This window comes from Marmota marmota, unplaced genomic scaffold (genome assembly GCF_001458135.2).
Source record: "Marmota marmota marmota unplaced genomic scaffold, marMar, whole genome shotgun sequence".
Taxonomy (NCBI): Eukaryota; Metazoa; Chordata; class Mammalia; order Rodentia; family Sciuridae; genus Marmota; species Marmota marmota.
In genome coordinates, this window is record NW_025999944.1 from 3,256,430 (window position 1) to 3,269,165 (window position 12,736).

The 12,736-nt window shown below is 39.8% G+C and overlaps 1 protein-coding gene across 1 annotated transcript in view; it reads right to left on the reverse strand.

Annotated features, from left to right (window-relative positions):
- The window catches only part of Adam2 (ADAM metallopeptidase domain 2), a 59,303-nt gene that overhangs the window by 21,996 nt on the left and 24,571 nt on the right, over nucleotides 1-12,736 (reverse strand). The window contains exons 11-14 of the mRNA XM_048801467.1: nucleotides 11,488-11,624; nucleotides 6,551-6,734; nucleotides 5,762-5,857; nucleotides 5,449-5,644 (exon numbers count right to left, since the gene is read on the reverse strand). Coding sequence (XP_048657424.1) covers nucleotides 5,449-5,644; nucleotides 5,762-5,857; nucleotides 6,551-6,734; nucleotides 11,488-11,624 — 613 coding nt within the window. The remainder of the gene's footprint in view (nucleotides 1-5,448; nucleotides 5,645-5,761; nucleotides 5,858-6,550; nucleotides 6,735-11,487; nucleotides 11,625-12,736) is intronic.

A 12,736-nucleotide genomic window follows, 5' to 3' on the forward strand; every position in this document is an offset into this window, starting at 1 on the left:
TCACAGTTTCTGAGGTTTCAGTCCAACTCATTACTCTGGGCCCAAGGTGAGGCAGGCATCATGGGTAAAAGCGCCCCGCAGAGGAGAGCTGCTCCGCTCATGGCGGGTTCAGAAAGGAGAGAGAGAGAGAGAGAGAGAGAGAGAGAGAGAGAGAGAGAGAGAGAGAGANGAGAGAGAGAGAGAGAGAGAGAGAGAGAGAGAGAGAGAGAGAGAGAGAGAAGGGTGGGGCCAGGCCACAGGGAAGGTGAACCGTTTCAGGATATGGCTCCAGTGATGTACCTCCTCCAGTCATGCTTCACCTGCCTTCAATGACCACCTAGTTCATTCAAATAAGGACAGGCCAATTAGCTTACAGCTCTCATAATTCAACCATTTTACCTCTGAATATTCCTTCAGTAACACAGGAGATTTGGGGGGGGGACACCTTATATTAAAACCAGGATATAAAAGGGATACAAAGAAGAATTATCACCGATTGCAGATGATTTAGCCCTATATTTAAAATATACTAAAAGCTCCACTGGAAGAGAGTTCCAGAGCTGATAAGAAAATATTCACAGAGCAACAGGATACAAAATCAGTATATAAAAATGAATATTTTTCTTCTATACACAACAAACCCCCTGAAAATGAAATCAGGAAAATAATTTCATGCGCAATAGCCTCAAAAGACACACACTCATCTACCCCTAACTCCACCACAACAATAAATATAGAAATAAATCTAATCAAGGAGGTTAAAGACCTCTACAATGAAAATTATAGAACACTGAAGAAAGAAATTGAGGAAGATGTTAGAAGACAGAAAGATCTCCCAGGTCCTTGGATAGGTAGAATGAATATCACTAAAATGATCCTATTACCAAAAGCAATCTACAGATTTAATGCAATTCCCATGAAAATACCAATGACATTCTTCAAAGAACTAGAAAAACATTCCTAAAATTCAGTGGAAGAATAAGAGATCCAGAATAGTCAAAGCAATTCTGAGTAAAAACAACAATGCCAGAAGCCCCACAATACCTAGTTCAAATTATACTACAGAGGTGGTAGTAACAAACACTGCAAGGTACTGACATAAAGACAGACATGCGGACCAATGGAACAGAGCAGAACAGAAGGCACAGAGATAAACCCGCACAGACATCTTGACAAAGGTGTCAAAAGCCGTTTAAACAAATGGTGCTGAACAATTGGAAATCCAAATATAGAAGAATGAAACCAGATCCCTTTCTCTCACCCTGCACAAAAAGTCAACTCCAAGTGGTTCAGAGGCCTAGGAATTCAATCAGAAACTTTGCAATTGCTAGAGGAAAACAGAGGGTCAACACTCCAAATACAAGTGCAGGCAATGACTCCCTCGACAGAACTCCTAAAGTTCAGGAAACAACACCAAGAATTCAGTGGAATGGCATCAAATTAAAAAGCTTCTGCACAGCAAAGGTAAGAAAAACATAAATAGACAGCAAACAGAAGAGGAGCAAATCTTCGCCAGCTACTCCTCCAACAGGGAATTAATATCCAGAATATGTAAAGAACTCCAAAAACGAGTACCAAAAAGCAAATAACCCTATCAACAAAAGGGCAAATGAGTCATTTCTTAAAAATAAAAAATAAGAAGAAATAAATACACATTAAGAAATGCAAACTGCCAACAAATAGATGAAAAGATGCTCAACATCTCTAGCAATTAGGGGAACGTAAATCAAAACTACACTGATCTTTCATCTCACTCCAGCTAGAATGACAATTAGCAAGAAAGCAAATGATGATAAATGCTGGTGAGGATGTAGGAGACAACATGAACTCATACATTATTGGTGAGACTGCAAGTTAGTGCAACCCGTCTGGACAGCTGTATGAAGATTCATCAAATCACTAAGAATAGAACCACCCTATAACCCAGCTATCCCACTTCTTAGTATGTATCCAAAAACTAAACTCAGCATTCTAAAGTGATACAGGTGCATCAATGGTTACAGGAGTCCCATTCACCAAAGCCAAGTTACGGAACCAGCCCCGGTGCCTGTCAACAAATGAGTGTGGTATTCATACGCAATGGAGTTTTACTCAGCAAAAAAAGAAGATTGAAATTATGGCATTTCTGGTAAATGGAGATGGAGACTAAAACGCTAACTGGAATAGGTCAGGCTCGGAAAGTTGAGGGTCAAATGTTTCTCTCACAGGCAGAAGCTAGAGCAATGAAAGGGGGTAGGCAGTTCAAATAAAAAGAGGGGGGAGATCGGCGGAGTAGAGTAAGGGGATTGAAGGGGAGGGAGGAGGGGCAGAAAAGGGAGGATCGTGGAATGAAGTTGACAAAATTATGCTGTGCACGTATAAGTGTCCCACAGTGAATTCCATCTTTATGCCTATCTATAAACACCAATTAAAAAATAAAAAAATACAAGAAGGCCAGTAGAGTACAAGAAGGGACATAGGGGGAAGGAGGGGGTGAGGACAAGAGGAAGTGCTGGGGACTGAAAGGGAGCGAGTTATGTTCCATGCATGTATGATTATGTCACAATGAACCCCCACCACTATATATATATAACTGTAATGTCTTATAAAGACATTTTAAAAAAGAAAAAATAATGAATAGCTTCCTAGCCTACTGACAGAGACCCTTCTAAATACAACACAAGATTTTAGAGAAGGACTAGGATTTATGAGAGGCAAGATTTCTCTCCCTTTTAGCCTTTGTTCATCCTCTGGAGACTGTAGGGAAATTTTAAACGCCTTTCTAATGTTTTTGACTGGCCTGACCAGTTTCGGAGCTGCTTCAGAACTCCACGCGTGCTCTGTGGAAACATAATCCATGGTCTTGAGAGTCCCCCTGCAATTCCTGCTGCGAAAACTCTTCTATCCGCCCCCACCCTCGCCCCCATTAGAGGATCTCTGTCTTAGTTTGGCCCAATCTTCAATTTCCAGAATCTTCAAATGTTCCTAGGAAGATAAATGGTTGGCTATTGTGACCTCTTACTCGTGAGGTTCCTCTTCGGTGGAAATCGGATCCATTGGTTGTCACGGGCTCTCTTGGGTGCCAATACCTTTACGACGCCCACCAGTTCAATGGCGCTTGCATTTTCTACCTAGTTATCTTCTCCTGGTTGCATCTCTCCCTATATGCCACATCTTTTCCCTAAGACTAAGTCTTAACACAAGTTTTAGAATTAATATAATTGTGAAATATTTAAATGTAAATGAACCTCCTCAGTCTTTGTTTATTTTCCTAATCTAGTTCCCCCACGCTGTTCTAGCCCTCTTTGGGGTGCATCAGATGTTTTTATGGTGCTTAGTCTCCTGCCTTATGCTAGGTTCAGGTTGTGACATGGGTATTTACTTATGTCAGTCCAACACTACCCAACACTTTGGCCACTGATCATTTCTATCCTAAAGCCAGTCTTTTCATTCTTATTTTTATTTTCCTATTTGTAAGGTCAAACGTCATTTGATTCAGGCACCTTTCAAGTCATTCTTCTTTCTTTTCCGTCTCGAGCTTTTCTTGAATGGGTTGTAGGGATGGCCCATTCTCTTACCTTTCTCCATCTGGGTCTCCATAACACGTGCGTTCGTCTCTTTGTCATCACGTTTTCACAACTTGTTTTCTCGCTCTGCTGTGAGTCCTTCCCAGAGTCTGACACATGCTGCACAAGCGCTCCACCAGGCCCTCGCACCTCCAGGCCTTTCAGGAACTTTTCTGAGTTTGCCCTTCCTTGTTTTCTGTGAGCCACGATGTGCAGATTTTCTTCAGACTTATAATCTACTCTTCGGTCATGCCACTCCAGTACGATTAATCTGCGAGAGAACTCATCATGTTCCTACTTTTATTTTTTATTATTTACTTAATTTTCCACACTGGCAGATAAAATGGCATGTGTTTTCTGTGAACAACAAGATCTTTGGACAGAGATAGACATCATGGAGCCATCAGATCTAGCTGAGCTCTTAATTTCAGTTCTAGATATTTGTACTTCATCATATTTTCGTTTTTTCAAAAAATTCCCATATGCTATGCTTCGCAGCATCCATCTCTCTGGATCACACCCAACTTTTCATTCTCTTTTTTTTTTTTTGCCTGTATTTTCTTGCACAGTTTTCCCCATTCTCACACCCTCACTCCCCTTGCTTCTGTTGTCTGTTGTGTCACCCTCTTCTGTAGTTCCTATTTTGACATGCAGTGATTTGGGGACATCAAGGGTGACGTATCTCCAGCTAGGGTCTGCGCTTTGCTTCCAGCCAGTATTCAGGATACAAGTGGATCCAATGAGAAGGGTGTTAGCACAAAGGTGGGCTTCCATCTTCCTGTGGCTGACCGCTTCCCAGCCACATTTTGCCAAGGTCAAGTCCTCAGTGGGTCCCCATGGAAAACGCAGGGCATCCACAAGAGCTCGTGTCCCTTGCCACAGGCTAAACTGGAACTTTGCTCCTCCCAGCTCCCTGAGACTGCGGGAAGCTCTGTCCAGGTTGCCAGCTGCCCAGCTTACAAGGGCTGAGGGTTTCCTCACCTACTTCTTCTCTCAGCCGTCAGTTTCACAGTAGCAATGCTTCAAGGGCTGACCTCACCTCTCCGGGCACCCGTCTCCTGGCCTTGGTAGCTCGGCAACTCTTCCAAATAAAATTTTAAGTTTCTTTTTCCATTTTGATAGTTGTTCTTACCTCAGGAAGCTTTGTCTAACTCAAACTTATCAACCATTGCAGAGACAGAGGTCTGCTACCTTTTCTTCTGTTTTGATGATGTCTGTTTAAAAAATAGTCTTACTAAGATACTGCCATAGTTCTCTACAGTTCATAGATATTTAATCGCAATTTTTCAATTTTTGGCAGACTATCATCACTAATCTTCTGAAGATCCACTTTAAAATTTTCTTCCCCTTTTCCCATTTGCTTATATCCATGGTCTCTACTGTGGAAGGCAACCCAAATTCTTAAACTTTGGCACAATTTTCTCACATGTGTATTTTTAAAAAAATATTCACTTAGATGGTATTTCCACAGCATATACTTTTCATAAGTTTTTCTCTCAATGTTGCATTACTCAATACATACCTGTTTTGTTAATGAAAATAGTGTGATATTTGCTAGGTTGCAATCAGTGCATTTAATTTTTATTCTTATTCAATCTATTCAATTTTGATTACAAGTAAAGCTTAACATCTACTTCTTTTTCTTTCCTTTTTTGGATGGGGGATGCAGTACTGGGAATCGAACCCAGGGTTACTTTACCATTGAGCTACATCCCCCAGTCTTTATTTTTAAAAATTTTGTGACAGGGTCTCTCTGAGTTGCTGAGGGTTTCATTAAGTTGCTGAGGCTGCCCTCAAACTTGCAATCCTCCTGCCTCAGGCTCCTGAGTCACGAGGATTATAGGTGTACACCACCACAGACAGCTACTTTGTTTTTTAGTGTCCAGAAAAACACATATATGGAAAATAAAATTATTATAAATACCTTGGCCAAATAGATCTTCACATTGTTTATCCCCACTTCTACACACTCCCCCGATGCAGATCCACTTATTTTCGCTACAGGGATGCCCATCTATGATAAAGACATTTTCTTGACATACTTGAGATGAGCCATTGCAGTATTCAGTGAGATCACATTCATTGGCGGCAGACCGGCAGACATGTCCTTTTTTGGAAAACTGAGGGGGTGAAGTAAGTTATATTGAATAAAGCAGAATGTGAATATACAAGCATTATACAGAATAATGCTTGTCATTATCTAAGTCACATAGAAAACTTTTTTAAAAAATTCTTACTTTACATTCACTACAGCAGGGTCCCGAGGCACATTCTGAATCAGCGGTCAGAGAACATGTGCTGTGTTCGCAGCATACAGGCTTGTTTGCCGCACACTCCTGAAAGGCAAATCAAATGCTCTCGGGCATCTTCCAATTTTTATTTATTGGGTGGACATTTTAATAATAGATGCTTAATATGTTGGCAAACAGAAAAAATTCACATCTTCCTGATTCCCCCTTGTTCATTACCACCTACTGGGAGTGTTCCCAAAGCTCACTCTTGAGTTTCACTTCAAGTTTTCATCTCATTTACTTCACTTTATCCTGACTTTATCTCTACCCTTCCAACTTCCCTCTAACTCTGGCAGTTTAATCTAAGATGGAGAGAGAGAGAGACAGACAGACAGAGAGACAGAGACCTCTAGAGATACAGAGACAGAAATTAATATATGTATATATTAAATATATTAATATATTAATAATACAGCATATAATATAATTACTAATATAATTTGATAGAGGTAAATATCACAAAATGTGTACACACATCAAATCATCAGGATTTGTGTACACCAAATATCTACAATTGCTTCATTGTCAACTATGCCTCAATAAAGCTAGAATTTAAAAAGTTAGATCACTTTATGGATAGTCTACAAATCAATGGACCTATAAAGCAACATATAGTTTCACTCATGGAGAAGAAGGAGGGTGGTCCATGGAGGGAAATGACAGTACAGCATTATAAAAATTAATTCACAGTTTCTGAGGCAATTCTGGAATATAGCTCTCCACGTTAGTCCTGACCTGTTCAGTTCCACAGTCACAGGCTTCTCCTTGCTCCACAACCTTATTCCCACACACCGCCGCCTGCTTGTAAGACGGCTCTAAGCGTGGATGATTCTGAAGACACTCGGACTTTTGCTTTGAAATAAAATGTGCGAAATCTTCCATACTGCAGTTACTGAAGATCTTCACACCACTGGAATGACTGAGAACACATGGAACTTCAAATGTTGGTGCAAGCAGTTTTCATAAACTGCCTACCCTCAGAATAAAGGCACTTAATTAGCATTCCACGACCGACTCAATGCTCAAAGAAAGCAAAGACTTTGGGAAGTCAACTGTGCAAGAACTTAGAGATCTTCTAGTAGGAATAAGGGATCAGTAAAAAGTGATGGCTTCTTCTATTACACTTATCTGTTACATCCTTTTATCTTCTACCTTACAAACGGCCCCAGCTCCCTTTCGCTTGTTCCCGTCCCTCTCGTGACGTTTAAGTGTTGAAATAGCCCTGTACTAACAACAGTAACAAACGTGTTCCTTTCATCTATACTTTGTCATCCATCATTTTGTTCAGCTCCACAGTGTCAAATAAAACCTACATCTGACAGCTCAGATCTTGTTCCTCTAACACAAACTTACCACCTAAATCCCAGAGGCCAATATCTGATTCTTTACTTGGTGTTTCTTCTTGAGTCTAGCTCACAGGCACCTTAAGTTTAAATGACCTAAATTCTAAATGCTTCTTGCGTAAAAACATACTGCTTACAAAGGATGGCATGGTGCTTCGGAACATGTAAACTGTGCCCAATCCAACCGTGTGGATTAAAATCTTGGTTCTGCCACTTACAGGTTGTATGTCCTTGTGAAAGGTCTTTAAATTATATGCATATTTTTTCCAGTTTCCTCTTTGCAATATGGAGATAAAGGTTCATTTGTGTCATAGACTTGTGAGACTCCAGTACCTGTAAAGTACTAAGACCGTGTCTGCCCATTGGTTCTACTGTTAATATTTCCAAACTCAAAAAAGAAAAAATACCCAGGACAAAATCTCGAGGCCCTTCTATTTCTCACTAACCCAATGTTGTCAAATCTATCCACTAACTATGTCCAGCCACCTCTGCCCAGCCTTCACCATCTCAGTACTAGTTCATGCAATAAATAGCCCCCTCGATGACCAAGCACTTCAGGTTTTGTCCTTTGTATTTTTCTCTCAAAATCCGAATCAAGCATTCTCCCTAAAACACTGATAATGTCACATCTCTTCTCTGTTTAAACCCACCTCAGTCATTCAGAGCACGACCTATGTGACCTAATCACCAATGCCTTCTCCAAGGTCATGCTCCTCATCCACCTCATCTCCTTTGCTCAGCTAAGTGACCTTCTTGACTGTCCCCTCTGCCAAATATTTAATGATTTCTTCTGCCTTGGAAACTTTCTCAATATGTATGCATGGTTCCTTCTCATCTATTTCAGATATCTTTTCAAAATTTACACAGAGATATTTCTAAGGACCTTGATTGACTTCTCAGACCGTTTTTTCAGCTTCAGGAGCTCTAATTGTTTCCTTTACTAGCACAGAGTAAAACTCCACGATTATTTTTTAAAAAACAAATGTGTGCATGATTGGAACTATCTGTTGTAAATAACAGATCCTGAGTAATTTATGATTTTTGGTAATTTTCAGAATATTAATATTATTTTAAAAGATTGTGATCAACCAGACTCCTATAGCACAGGACTAAATTGAAAAATCAACAAATGGGATGGTATCAAACCCCAAACTTCCTCACAGAAAAGCAAACAATCAAGAGCATAAAGAAACAGCCTACAGAACAGGAGAAAAATCTTTGCCATCTACACCCCAGATAAAGCATTAATCTCCAGGATATAAAAAGAACTCAAAAAGCCTAACCCCCCCAAAACCAAATTGCCCAATCAATAAATGGGCTAAGGGGCTGAACAGACAACTGGTCAAAAAATATATGAAAAAATGTTCAACATCTCTAGCAATGAGAGAAATGCAAATTAATACTATACTGAGATTTCATCTCACTCTAGTCAGAATTGCAGTTATCAAGAATACAAGTAACAATAAATATTGGTGAGGAATGGGGGAAAAGGTACACTCATGCATTGCTGGTGGGACTGCAAATTGGTGCAACCACTCAGGAAAGCAGTATAGAGATTCCTCAAAAAAACTAGGAATGGAATCACCATTTGACCCAGTTATCCCACTCCTTGGCATATACCCAAAGAACTTCAAATCAGCATACTATAGTGATGTGGCCATATCAATGTTCATAGCAGCTAAATTCACAGTAGCTAAAACTATATAAGCAATCTAAAGAAAATGTGGTATATATACACAATGGAATATTAGTCATCCATAAAGAAGAATGAAATCATAGCATTTGCTGGTAAATGAATGGAACTGGCAGCATACTAAGTGAAATAAACCAATCCCCCCAAACCAAAGGCTGAATGATCTTTCTGATATACAGATGCTGAATCACAATAGGTGGGGGTTGTGGAGAGGAGTGGAGGTTCACCAGATTGGATGGGGAGGAAGGGAAGGAGAGATGGGAATGGGAAAGACAGTAGAATGAATCCGACATCACTTTTCCATGTTCATATATGAATATATGACCAGTGTCACTCTACATCATGTACGACCACAAGAATGGGAAGTTATACTCCATGTATGTGTAATATGTCAAAATACATTCTATCGTCATGTAGAACTAAAAAGAACAACAACAAAAAAGATGGCTTGACGATATTCAGGAGGGTGTGGGGGATCCAAAGGAGTACCTGCATTTAAGATCTCCTGATCCTTTCTATCATTTCTTCACCATCCTAACTATCAGGATCATTGCAACAGCATCACAAGCTATGAATCACCATTGCCGTTGCATGAAATGACAATTTGGACAATGGCAGATAAAAATGAAACGAGTATTGCTTGACATTACGAACACAAATGATATAAGATGTTGTCTGTTTAGATTAGCCAGAAAAAAAAAAAAACAATGTATTTGGGAGTTGATCCTAGCAAGAAGAAATAATGGATCAAGGATGAAGAAAGACAGAAAATGCCATGCCAGGGTGTGTTATTGACCTGGCACGCCAGTGTCCCCCTGAAGCCACTGGAGGTCGCCCCGAGGAGGGAGTACGTGCTTTTCATTTTGGGACTTGTTTTATAGGTGACCTGGGGTAGAAGCTGGTTGACGTTCATTGATGGAGAGCTGCTTCTAAAAATAAATACTTGGGAATTGAAAATCGGATCTAAACATCTGCGTACAGTAGCCCCTTGGTCTCCACAGGGGGTGTTCGTGCCAGAATCCCTGACAGATACCCAAATCCTCAAATGCTCAAGGTTCTTGTGCAGCATGTCCTAATATTTACACATCACCTATCTCATCCTCCCATATTCCTTAATTCATCTCTAGATGACTTATAATACCTCAAGCAATGTCAATGCTAGGTAAACAGTCGTTACATTGCATTGCTTAGGGAACCGCGACAAGAAAAAAGTCGTCTGCACATGTTCAGATATTTTTTCAAATATCTTTGATCCATGGTTGGTTGAGTGTGAATGTGGCACACAGGGGGCCAACTGTACTTTGTGCCCACTCTGAATACAGTTCATGCTCCTTTCCCCACTTGTCCAGTGTTAGAGTCTACAGATCCTTGACCAAACACCCAAGTCATTGGCCATGGCAGAGGAATCTTTCCCAGTCCCAGTCTCCATCGCTTCTCTTCCACAGAGGTAGACAGTGTTTGCAAATGTGCTCACTGGGCCCTTTACCGTCTCCCGCTGTCTTTAGGTCTAACCCTAACTGGACTACAATATGTAAAACTGATTTTTAAAATTCCACAACTGATATACTGAAAGAAGACAGAGGTGTTTTGCTCTTCATCAACCAATTTTAGAGAGCTCCTATGAGGCTATCGGTATAAAGTGATTAACAAATATTGGTGCAATCAATGTAGGTGACATGAAGACCTGGGGCCCTCATTCATGGTATTTCTTTGTGCCATTTGGACCGTCTCTACTTGCTTCCAGATATACCACATGCCCTTGGTCTTATAATCTTGTATCTGAGAATACCAATTGATGGTGAAAATGTTTACCTTCAGTGGCATGGTCACCTGTCATCTCCTGGGTGCAAGCTTCACTCTATAAAAACCTGGTAGCCCACCAGGAGCTGTAACACAATTATAGATCCACCTTGCAAGTAGCTGATACTTGACAGAGACTCCATGATACTGAATGTATAAGGAACAGCTTTAGTTTCATTGTCCCCCCCCCACCCCCCCAGTACTGGATATTGAACCCACTTAGCTACACCCCTAACCCTTTCAATTAAGTAATTTATTTTTTTTTTCAGACAGTCTCACTAAGTTGCATAAGCTGGCCTCAAGGAGGCTCCCCTTTAATCCCCTCGCTCTCTGGTCTTACTTCTATAAATTTCCTTATGAATTCTAAGAAGAATGGTGATAAAAGCAAACACATCCCCTAGGTCTTGAAGCACCACAAGGTGACTACACAAGGTGTTCTCTGTGACAAAGCTGGATGCAGCATCTCTGGAGTCAGTAGAAGCTAAGACTTCAGGTGGAGTCAGAGCAGATAAAGGAGCCGCCTGCAGATGGTCACACTAACAAAAACTTCTTGTGTTGTCATTGCAAACCTAAGTTATCACTTAAAGTAATAGATGTAGAGTTCGCTCACCTATGAGAAAGCATGTGTGGCATTTGATTTATATAAAATATTGAGACAGATATGCAGTATGGGCTCTGGAATATGTCTGCAGTCTTTAGTCACAATTGATAGTCAATCGTTAATATTTATTCTAACAGCTTAAATTTTCTTAAATTACATACACAAAAATATCTTAATATAAACTATATATATATATGTTCATATATGTATGGAGTATAAAGGTTAAGTCTCTTACATTGCTTCTGGGTTCATTATACAGATAGTTCCTGGGCAATGGCATTTCTTGACGTCATCGTATGATATCCCCATGTTCAAGCTCACTAACTGAGCTAAAATAATGGCAAGTGATTCCAGACCTACGGCTTTGGGGTGCTGGGAAAAAAACAACAACCCACAAATTTACATGTACATATTGTTACAGGCATTTTATTGACATGCAGAACAATATCATTATTCAAAATAGTCATATAATAAAAAAGGAGTAGAGGCATCTAATATTGTTACCCACAGAAGTGCCATCATTGTTGACTTAACTTTACATATTACAGGTATTATCGTAAATATTAGGAAAATATAAAAAATCAAATCTGAAATTGTACTAAAATGTAAATGAAAGGCTCATTTGGTGGCATCAGGCCAAGGAATTAAGTGATCCAGTAGCTTGTTAACTATATATAACAACAATGTCGTACTCACAAACAAAATCTTTCAAGACAAACACATAAGACACGTGTATCTCAAATTATGGACCAATTGTGTTTATTTATTATTTAATTCTTCAGAGTTGAAGATATCTTGTGTGACTGTTCCATAGGTGTTTTTTAAACTTATAAAATCACTTATTGAAATAATAATTTATATTATGGTAATAATGACTGAAAATAAAAATGCTGTTTTCAGTTCTTTACTCTTTGTTTTCAAAACTAAAATACTTTTATTGTTTCCCTTTTTATACAGATAATAAGATGATAGCATATTTTAATACTATTAAGACATAAATTTTGAAGGAGATCCACAAGTCTTGGCATGCCTTCAAATATACCTAATGAACATTTTGATGAGCAGGCTTCAGGTAGGTTTCTAGCATATGTTTTAGTTTCTTCTTCCCATTATTTTCCACCCTGCTTTCTAGACCAAGAGGATGGAACAAATGGATCCTATCAGAGGGTCCTTTGTCCTCTAGTTTTACTTCCATGCCGTCTAATGAGAAGGAGGGTGAGAGTGAGGTGTTTGCCAACATCCTTGGTAGGTGGTTGTGAATCCCAGAACCTTGCACTGGGGGTCTGCTTTCCACGTGATCCTGATCAAAAGACCCTGTCCTCCCCTCTCAGCCTGGTAACTCACTTATCACCAGGACAGAGGGACCTTGCATACACATTGGTAAATGTCCCATTTATCAAATTTCCCCATTTGAATGTACTATTTGATTGCTGAGAGAGAGAGAGAGAGAGAGAGAGAGAGAGAGAGAAAGAGAGAAGGAGGAG